Raw genomic sequence first — 11,248 nt, 5'->3', positions numbered from 1 at the left:
TGAGCTAACCACATGCTTCAGGCTTGCAGTGAGACACAGAAACACTGGCAGCAACCCAGTAACATGATAACTGTTGGCTAATTGATGACAAACGAGCCACGGAGCACCTTTTTTACAGAAGTTTCTGACCCCCTTCTCTTCCCCCCTCCCAATAAAGCAGAGCTGTCCTTCTTGGGTAAGCCCCAGACAAACTCAGCCCCATCTTAGTTGTGGTGCAGTCAGTCTCATAAGGTGCTGAATATCACAGCGAGTTGTTTGAACACCCCTATGCATTTATGAGGTTATTGCAGGCTGCAGCTGCTAACCCAGTCAAAGGAGAGAGCCTGTACATTTGAGTGTGTTCTACATTTCAAGTGGTAGTTTTTAATGCGTAGTGAAATACAAAATGACACTAAGCAATACGTGAATTCAAAAGTTGCTATAATGAATGAGAGACTCATTTAGCATAGCTTCACTAAGGGAGAGTCCCTTAGTGAAGATAGTTTAGGGATCTCCAGTTTGGTCCATAGCTGAGGGATATATTTTGTTTTAAAGAGTATCTATAGGGATTTATGTATCGGGGGTAGCCGTGTTAGTCTGTATCCACAAAAACAACAAGGAGTCCAGTGGCACCTTAAAGACTAACAGATTTATTTGGGCATAAGCTTTCATGGATAAAAAATCCACTTCTTCAGATGCATGGAGTGATAATTACAGGTGTGGGCATTATATAATGACCTCACAAGTGGAGAACCAGTGTTGACAGGGCCAATTTGATCAAGTTTTCCACTTGTGAGGTCATTATATAATGCCCACTCTGTAATTTTCTCTCTATGCATCTGAATAAGTGTTTTTTTTACCCACGAAATCTTATGCCCAAATAAATCTATTTGTCTTTAAGGTGCCACCAGGCTCCTCGTTGTTTTTATAGGGATTTATAAGACTACACTTTATTTTTTGCTACGGGCAGTATTTCCTCAGAAAAAGAAGACATCCAGGAAGTAGCCATCAACTAAGGAATAAAGGTAGGAGGCTGTTAAGTGACACAATACTAGAACCAGATAAAACAGCAGGCTGATCATAATGGCTGGGAGTCTGCCATATATATAAAGGTGACTCCCATTTGAATGTTCTCTTGGGCCCAGCACCTGCAAACTGTGCTGGGTGAGTGAGGAGCTCTGCCTTTGCAGAACAATTTGCAGGACTGGAGCCATACCTGGGAACTGTAAAATATTCCAGAAAGTTTTTGCCTTGCAGTGAAGACCTTGGACCAAAACAATGAAATAGTGAGACTGGGATGAAATATGTTGGAAGAAACCACTACACTTATCAGATAGAATGAGTAGAATCACATAATAATTGAGTCCATATTTAATTTTATGCTTTACCAACCAGGATGAATACATTAACAATCCTGCTGTCCTGTTCGATTCAGGTGAAATCCACCACCTAAGCATGGCCTAGCCACTACCTAAGACCTCCAAATAAAGGGTGAGGGGGGGGGACTTACATAGGGGATAGGCCTTCTGCACAGGTTTTAAATTTTCACTCATGAGACAGCGATGTAAGTTTGCTCATGTGAGTAGTACTGTTGACTTCAGTAAATTACTCACCGAGGTGTTTGCAGGATCAGCTCGTTAATTTCCTGAGTTTGGCTATAAAAATGACATTTTGCAGTTTTCTACTGCATTTGCTGTCGCTTTGTAGGTATCGAAGATGATCCGTATGCATGTCTTTGTAGCTTTGGAGGGAAGACAGAGATGTCCCTATGAATGCTGCAGTGCTGTCTGTCTACCTTGGCTTCATTAGCTAACTAATGTTAACCTAAAGTGTACTACCTAATATGGAGTGAATGAAAAGCTCCAAAAGTTGCCCCTTCTGAAGAGTAGTGTCAAGCTGTGAGGTATAAAATTGCAGAAAATCTAAATTATTGACACTAACAGCAGAGCACTGTACAACAAATATGGCAGCTGTTAATATAAACCTAGAGCCTTCTTCACCACTGCCTTGCATCTTGTTTTAGATCGGTGGGGGAAATGATACTAAATCAGATGCAAATATTTTTGTGAATATGAAAAATTCAGTATAGCAGGCTAGTTTTGTTTGTACTTTAAGAACTACTTTGTGAGTCATGAGTTTGGACTGTAGAGTTGTATGCTAGTTGCTTTCCTGTGTAATTGATGAACATTTAAAAGTAAATTATAGTCTTTTGGGTTAATTTTTTTCTTTCGTAAATAGAATGGCAATGGAAGTCCTCGCTGATGTGAGAGGCTAACTTAAAGCTATATTACCCAACTGTATTCATGCTTATCAATACGTAAGGAATGAGTAAGATAGTATGAGTGTAAGAAACCAATCACAAGGCTTGAACCAAAATATTACTGTGTAAGGCTAATCAAGGTGTAACTGGAACTGTATATAAACCTGCAGTAATAGCAGCCAGAGAGAGATGTAACCCATGATAGCAGACACTCAGGACTGGACCGGAAGCAGTAGCTCCAAAGGGACGTCGAGGGTTCTCATTGCCTAGTGGTTCAATCTCTGGGAAGTTGGAACCTGGCCAGTCTGAGTCATCTAAGATCTAAAGTAACACCCACGTCTGCAGCCTGTCACCAGCATGAATGGAATGTGCGTCGGAGTATAAGTGCACAAATAATGGAAACAAGCAATAAATCAAACCTCAATACTGTTTTGGTTTGACCTTTTTTTTTTTGTTGGTTATTTCTTGGCTGGTTCCAAGAAAGGGTAATCTGAGAATGGAATGGGCCCTTTAAATGAAATTCCTTTTAGTTGGCTGCTGTTCCTTTTTCTGCCAAGGTTGAGATGCATTATACTTGCACCACTACTCTTGGTGGTGCATTAATGTAGAGATAAATAGGCGCTCAGAGATGTAAAATTGATAATTTTCACTAGTGCATTAAGGAATTAAATTGTTTATAAAAGTGTTTCTGGAATTTTAATGGTGATACAAAAGGCAAAAATAATTGTTTGGCCATGATGTTATGGTTTCAGACTGTATTTTATTTATACTACTGTTTGATGGTCTATGCACAATCATGTGAGGGCCCTTTGTATAGGGGGTAGCCTCCTCCTCCAAGCACAATGTAGCTCCTTGCACAGCATGGCTACTGGCTGATTATCAAGAGTTTAAGTACCCTGAAACTAGGAGAGCATTTTCACTTTTTTTTGAATACCAGCTTTCAAAATTTTGTTCGAGTCTAGTGTTTGAACCTCCTATAGTGTTTTGTCTGTGTGCTAAAGGAGTGTAAAATGATATTCTGACAACTGTGGCCATCTTAGATTCTGGAACATTTATCTTAGCCAACCTAAATCATACATAAGGTAGACACATCTTTGTGAACTATACCAGCCAAAGAACACCCTAAAACCCTGGACACTTGGATAGCTGAGAATGGGTTTGAACAGCTACCACAGTTGCAAGTTTTTAATGTTTTTCTTGAGAATGGCAATCTAACTCAGCAGCAGGGAGAAATAATTAGAGAGAGGCTCTGGGTCAGAACTGTTCACATCCAGCTTTAAGCTTTTATGAGTCCCCCCGCCCCCCCGATCTTCCAGAGTAAGAGATTTAGGGGTTAGTCTTCTACAGGCATGTAACTTCTTGTTCCGTTCACAGGGATTTCTCCTGTGTGTTGCTCCTGGTTTGGGCTGAGACTCTGTGAAAACTGCAAAAAACCCCAATAAATACTGGACTGGAACATAATGAGGGGTTTGCTCAAAAGAGACAAGTAGTACTGAAAATGTTGGAGTTTGCACTGTATTTACTTGTTTTTTCACTAAAACAATCAAAAGGGGGGAAAACATTAACATGAAAGCTAGTTAAGGCTGAGGAATTTGAAGTAATGTCTTTATACTATAGCTTTACTGTCTTGACAGTTTGATCAAATTCACCATATCCTACATATAAGCAAGTTTAGTGCTCCCTCTAGTGGCAGACTCAACATTAAGCTCATGTTGATAATCTCTGCCGGGGAAAAAATTCTTACACTTTGAGATGTGCCAGTCATCCAAACTGCTTTTCCATGCTACCATATACTCAGCCTTATAGATATTAAACACAAATAGCACTGAATATTTTTATTGACAATGGGTGAGAAAAATCTGTCACCATTTGATTGACTGAAATCTGTCAAATGAAAATAGACAATAAAACAAATGTTTAGGTACGTGCAAACATTGCAGATCAAAATGCTAAAAGAAATAACTAAAAGACAGATCTTGAGATAGTATCAAGCAGCAGAAAATTTACAAATAGGTCAACGACATTATTAAATAGGTTTTACTTTGGAACTTCCCATATAAACAAAGAATAAACAACACTAACACCACCAAATAAAGCCACAATAGGTAATAATTGCTCTTCTAAACTTTTATACACTATATATATTATCATTCTGTCTTTCAGTTATTTCCTCTGATAAAACTGACTTGCAAGAAGTCTCAGCAAGGCCATCTTGGCTAAAAGCATAACGTTAGACAGCAATTTGTCTAATGCCCTGTTACAATGAAGAAATGGTGGGGTTTGGCATTTTTTTAATTTTCTTTTTAATAGAAAACTTGAACATCAGCTTCTTTGCAACGTTCAGATTTTTACATCCCACGCTGGCTGGAACAAAAAGGTGGCTCTTGGTAAAGCAAGGTTCTTCTTGGTCCACAGGTAACACAGGAGAATGTTTGTTTTTTTTAAATATATATTTTTTCGGTAATTGCTTGTGACTCTTGTAAACAATTTTGTTGTTTTTGTTTTTAAGAGGAGAGCCATCACAGTGCATTTCTACAGGTATTACAGGTATCTGACCTTTCTGCTTGACTTTATAGGTCCATTTTGGCTCCAGTTCCAGTTTAAATCATCCTTTCATACATCTTCAGAGGCAGGTGTTCAGCTTTAAATATTGACAGATTTTTAAGCAGGAACAGGTTGTAGCTTCTAACTTTGCTAAACATATTAATTTGACTGTTACAATCAAAAACCTGTAAAAATGGTGGAATGGAAAGATACAAACATTATTGTTGACACTGTATTGTCAAGTGTTTGCACTGGGACCTCATGTACTATAGATTTTATTTTTAAAAAATCATTTATATTCCTTTACATACACATTTTAAAAGAAATACACAGTAAATACACAGATGGCTAGTATATAACAATAAAACAGATGAACAATATAAAAAATGAGTGGCTCCAGTGGATAAAACCATTGGTTTTGCACTACTGCCAAATTTATGATGACAGAGATGCTTGGGTTTTTTTTGTTTTGTAAATGATTTAGGTGTTTTATTACTCTTGTATTAAACTAACCAATAACTTAATACATGAAAAGAACATCACATTTTTTTAGCTTGATAAAACTTTGTGTTCTCTTCCTTAATTACCCTGTTCTTGAAGAGACCTTTACTGCTCCGTTCCCCTAAAATAGTGGTAGTGCACTTCAGGTAAAGTAGAAGAAAGAGATGATATCTAAAGACAAAAATAAAAAAAACCCATTAATTAGCAAGATTCTTGATTATATCCTTTTTGCCCAGACTTGATTTACAGTGAGCCCACTGGACATATAAACAACACTTCATACTATCTTGTTTTGCCAAAACTTGAGTTTGAGAGAGAGATTAAATTTTCATTTATTGTAAATCTTACATCTCTTTCTGTGAATATATAGGTGAGAATGGAATTTAGCTGTAAATCTTCACAATAATCATTTACTAACGTAGAAATTATTTTTCAAACTATAACAATTTATAGATTTAGCATATTATATATTTGAAGGCCATATGAGGCCTTACAGTATAAAAAAGTTGTGTACACTTAAAATCTTTACTCTACACACACTAAATTTTATGTCCTCCATCCTGCAGATAGTCAAGGACAGACAGCATTAGGGCTGCACGTACTTGAACCAGGAAGCAAAAGCTGTTAGTTATGTATGAAGTCTTGGTCCATCCACTGCAGAACCTAGTTCTTTTGCCTAGAAGCTTAAAGTCTGCACATCAGTGCTCCTTCTCCTAATTCAAGTTCCTTCTCTTTGGGACCAAAGAGAAAAAATATTCCAAAACTCCAGAATTGCAGATTAATTGAGAAGAAAGAAAAAGAAGAGGGAGAGAGACAATTCCCTGTTTCAAGCTTTGGAACTTGCTCCATGGGAGAGAGAACCAGAAAACCCAATCACTTCACCTCCCATTTCATGGGGCTCTCAGGTACCATTTGCTTGAGTGTTGGATGGTCTTGCATGGTCTGAGACCCTCTAGCATGCAAGTCAGCCATTTCCTGTCTCAGTGAGACAAGACAAGTGTGTATGTTTAGTTTACTCCTATTAGTTCTTCATGTGACTAAGCATTGGGAGGGAGGTTGTCATTCGTCCCTATCTTGGACTGTTGTCTAATCAATTGTGAGCTGCCCAAGTTGCATATGAGTAGTCATCCTAGGTCGATGCTTCACTGTGATTTCCTTTGTTCAGTGGAGCTGGAGTACATCTACCTTGTGTCCCTAGCCACCTAGGATACCAATGCTTTGAGCTATGAGACAGTTGTTGCCTGTTCACACCCATCTTTTCAGGACTCTCCTGTTCCCTCAGTTTTTTATGAAGATCCTGGTAGATTTCATTGCTAATCATGGGAAAGGGTACATCTCTACTTGGATGTTATCTGTAACCAAGTCCCTTTATTATCTCTCTCAGAAAAATCCAGTACCCACCGGTAACTAAGCAAGTGTTGCAAGCCTTAGCTGTGAATGGTCCTCACCACCTGACTAATAAAAGTGTTTTGTCTTCTGAGCCAGGTTACAATCCCTACTGAGCTTTCTTCCCGATCTTGACCTAGTCAAATTTATTCTTTGGCACATCAGAGCCTGTGAGAATCTAGTTTCCAGGTATCATCTTCATCTGAAGTTGCTGAAGTTTTTCCTTCTGTCCAAATAGCACTTATCCCCTTCCCTTGAGGAAACTCTTCATTCCCTAGGAAGCTTGGTTTGCCCTAGTATAGTGTTCCCATTGCCACACATGTTGCTAGAATTCTAATTTCTACCCTCTCTGAACCAACTGTATATCACCTCAGATATGATTAGCTTGGATTTGGGTACTCTGCTGGGTCAGTACAACTGTGGATGTCATTCCTTTTATGTAGACTAATTAACCTTACAAGAGAAATATACCACTAACAGTACAATGCAACAGAATCCTCACCTTTGTTTTATATAGCTTGTCTGTAGCTACAGTTATCACATTTGCTTTTGTATACATTTTTATTAAGATCATTTTCTAGCCTCCTTGAAATTTTTGCAGTTGCATATAATAACAGTGAATGAGACCATCTGAATAATTACTGTAGCATATTCCCTCTATAAAAAGTGGGCTGGAAATTAATTAAACCAGTATTACATTAGTAACATTTTAGTCATTCACATGTTAGGGATGGGCAACAGGAAATTAAAGGAAGAAATTATTGATCCTTCTCACTGGAAAGATGACTTGTAATAAACATGTAATTGCAAATGACTGGCCAAAGGCATTGACCCATTAGACATCACTCATTCTCAAGGTAGCAGCAATACTCCTACAGAGTATATTAAACTTATTTTTATAATATTCTATAAATGTATTTTGTTTAAATACAACACGGTGCAGCTCCAGTGATCTTTTGCTGCTACTTATCTATTTTTAGCTTTTGGGTTCTTGGGCAATAACAGAGCTCCAGCAGTAACAGACTGATCGGATAATTGGAAGTTTACGCATTTGCAGTCCCTGCCCTTCATGTATTCATGGTACTTTGAAACTCTTTGGGGCATGTCACATAAATTACATCCAGGGGAGGCTTACAATATTTGGATAATTTTAGTTGCACACCATTGTAACAGTTTTTAAATTATGATTTTTGATCTCTGTATTATGCCTTTCAAGCTTAAAGCAACACATGCTTAATGCCTGCTCCCTTTGAACTGAATGAGAGTTTTGTCATGAGGTAGCACGGGGCCCTAAATGACTCAGCCATTGTTCTCTGGGTAGAGATGGGCTGTATTGTCATCCTTACAGGATCATGCACTGAGGCTATTAGAGCACAAGGTTTGAAACCAGATCTGAATTTTTCCTAAGTGATTCAGAGTTTGAGTCCAGAAGGGAACATTAGAACATGTAGGTTGATCTCTTCTATGTCTCTGACCATTAAGTTTCATCCAGTTACCCCTGTATTAAGTGTCAAGAGGTGTTTGGCTAAAGCATATTCCTCAGAAAGTCTTGATCTGAACACATTAAGAGATGGAGAATCTGCCCCTTCCTTTGGTAGTGGACTGCTCATTATTTCCCAGGGCGTACAATATTCTAAGCCCTTCAATTGGCATTAAAAAAAAAAAATCAACCTGACAGAAATGCTTCCTCCTCATCATCCATACAAATATTTACCAGCCTGAGGTGCAGGATGGTCAGTTTCGCTGCTGAACCTATAACAGTTTTTTACTACATACAAATGATATGAATTTTATTTTACTACTCTGCATGGCTAGAAAAGGAAAGGGGAGATTTTCAGCTTGCCTAGAACTTGCCTAACTCCCACTGAAATCAATGAGAGTTAAGCCCAGATCCTCAAAAATAGTTAGATACCTACATCACCTGGCTTTACAGGTGAAAGGCTACAAAACAATTCTTAATGTTTCTGTAACACACATGGCATATATAGAACAATGATTGTGTGGTGTAAAATTTCTTTTGAACTCATTGGGAGAAAACCTACGCATCTCATTTGTGAGTAATGCTGTAATCCAAACTCATGGTTTAATACACTATTGTGTATTTTTATTCTTTCTCTCTGTGTACATGTATATAGAAAGATAGAGCCAGCTGAATACTGTGTTGACAGGTGCTTTATAAATGCCTATGATTATCTGCTGAAACTTAAAATGGAAAGGAAAACTGTTAAGTAAAATTAGCATGAAATGGTGGCATATTAATGGAGGTGCTCATCATATTCTTATTTTTGCACGACTGATGATTTGATAACAAACAATATATTTTCACACAGCTGTATTTTGTTCAGAAGTCTATTTGTACAACTAGTACAGTGTGTAGATTACAAACGATGAGATATTTAAGTAATAAGAACTACTACATACGACCTGACCCCTGTGTATATCTAGTCCAGTATCCTGTCTTTGCCACTGACGAATATCAGGTGCTTTGCGGAATGTGTAAGAACGTTCATAACTGATAATGTTGGAAGACCTTATCCACTGGAGATGTTTTGTTCTAACTCATGCCAACCACCAGCCAAAAGATGTCCTAAAGCGGGTTTACAGCTCTAATTTTTTCTAAAGTAAATCTAGTGTAACTGTTCTCTCTCATTAGGCTCCTCTCTAAAGTGAAGTTCCCCAGTGTCTTATATGCATGAAAATTCCTTCTTTTTACCCCATCATCTCATCCATACAGTGAGACCCTGAAGTTCCTGTCAAACTTTCTCTTCTTCGGGCACCAGAAGCATTTTAGAGAAAGCTATCAGAGACCTGACTCTGTGCCTTTCTCCTAATTAGTTGAATGTAGGCTCCAAGACCCTGCCTCTCCCTAATATGTACCATGACCACAGATTCCTCCTGAGCTCTCACTAGCAATTCACCTAGATGTCTCAACACATTTTCTTGGTCAGTATCATCACAAGCTATCCATCTTAAACAGCATCCTTATCTCTTGGCGGGCATGACCAGTTTATTAGAAGGGATGTCCATGAAAGAGAGGGAGAAGTTGCTGTTTGAGATGGGAGGTGGAATAACACGCTGGCATCCCCCAGACTGAGCCCCACTTACTTAGGATTTTTTGGGTTTTTTGGATAAATTAGACGTGCTGGGGGCAATGGACCCCATCTTGGCTTTCATTCCAGTAATGTCAGTGAATATGGGGTATAGTGTACATTTATACAGCCTCCATGATGGCTTTTTGTGAATACTCACAGCAATTCAGTGCTGGCTTCTTTGCTAGCCTTGTCAACATGAATATGTGCGAACTGTAGAGCTGTCTAACCTCTGCAATCGTGATGAAGCAACTGCAAATTGGAAAAAAACCCTCTTTAGAATAACGAAGAAAATTAATTAATATATTTTTCCTCCCTAAAAGTGTGACTGTTAAATTACTATTTAGCTCATTCTGTCCAACCTTCTGGGTTTGGTCTGGTCTATACAACTCATTTAGTGTAGCTACATGTCTGAGTTACTGTTGAAAATTGGACTGCTTCAGGAAAAATAAGAGGTTTTCCAACTTAACTGATGCCATTATTATTGTTAATACAGCATCACAGGTGTGCATTACAGTTTATAAAAAAATAATGTTCGTATCACAGGAAGGTGGGAAATATGGTCCTGGAGCCTGGCTTAATGGACACAGAATTGGGAAGCAAGTAGCCCTGAGCTCAACTGTCATGTCAGCAACAGACTCCCTACACTGTGTGACCTTGGCAAGTCACTTAATCTACTCCGTGCTTTAGTTCCCTAGCTGTAAAATGGGAATAATACTTTCCAACCTCACAGTGGTGCTAGGAGGATAAAATCCATTAAAGAATGTGCAGTGTTCAGATCCAGTGGTGATTAGGGTTATGTCAGTACCTACTTAGATAGTACCTTTGTTCATAGCTGGAAACCGCCTTTGAAACTGATCCCTTCTACCCTAGGACTTTGCACTAGTGCTAAAAAGTACAGAATAGAGAAAAGCATGAACATGAGCAGTGCAGTCAATGGAATTAGTGATGCGGTTAGTAACTTATGCCATTTGTGCTACTATATAAGATGCTTTTTAAAAAGATACACTTCTCAGACACGGAATGTAGAGGGATATATTTTTATACTAAATACTTTAAACAGCAGAAAAACATAGCAACTACCACCAATATACCAAGGCACAGAAGACACAGAAAATTAGAAGCATTATCAGGTAGACCACAAACACTGTCAAGAATGAAATACTATTCTGTGGTGAAATGAGTGCATAGTGTTTCTTTTTGGGCTAGAGGGAACATTAAGACTGGTACTAGATAACATTGCCAATAACTGCAATGTGGCCTTTGCCTTCTATTTACCCAGGGTCTTGATATTTAACTGCTAGCAACCACAGTTACTTCCATCATTAAGCCGAGGGATCAGATAGGACAAGAAGAGTAATAGTACTGCAAACTGAGACTGTGGAACACAACTTGAAAAAGACTCGGGGGGAGGGTACACCATGTCACTGCATTTCCCTCCCCCAGTTGATTAAACCTCTATTTTACCTGTGACCATACTAAACTTGTT

General features: G+C 38.5%; 1 protein-coding gene across 9 annotated transcripts in view; it reads right to left on the bottom strand.

The window, feature by feature from the left end:
* Positions 1–696: 696 nt before the first annotated feature.
* PPFIA2 (PTPRF interacting protein alpha 2) overlaps positions 697–11,248 on the bottom strand; it is a 666,887-nt gene continuing 656,335 nt past the window's right edge. For 8 of the 9 annotated variants that reach the window (XM_030548621.1, XM_030548626.1, XM_030548625.1 and 5 more), the window contains 2 exons: positions 9,920–10,011; positions 697–5,455 (listed from right to left, as the gene is read on the bottom strand). In XM_030548621.1, coding sequence (XP_030404481.1) covers positions 9,953–10,011 — 59 coding nt within the window. In that variant the 3' untranslated portion in view covers positions 697–5,455; positions 9,920–9,952. The remainder of the gene's footprint in view (positions 5,456–9,919; positions 10,012–11,248) is intronic. The other variant, XM_030548623.1, reaches the window with a different exon arrangement.

Source organism: Gopherus evgoodei, chromosome 1 (assembly GCF_007399415.2).
Source record: "Gopherus evgoodei ecotype Sinaloan lineage chromosome 1, rGopEvg1_v1.p, whole genome shotgun sequence".
NCBI lineage: Eukaryota > Metazoa > Chordata > Testudines > Testudinidae > Gopherus > Gopherus evgoodei.
This window is presented reverse-complemented; position numbering and strand designations above follow the sequence as displayed.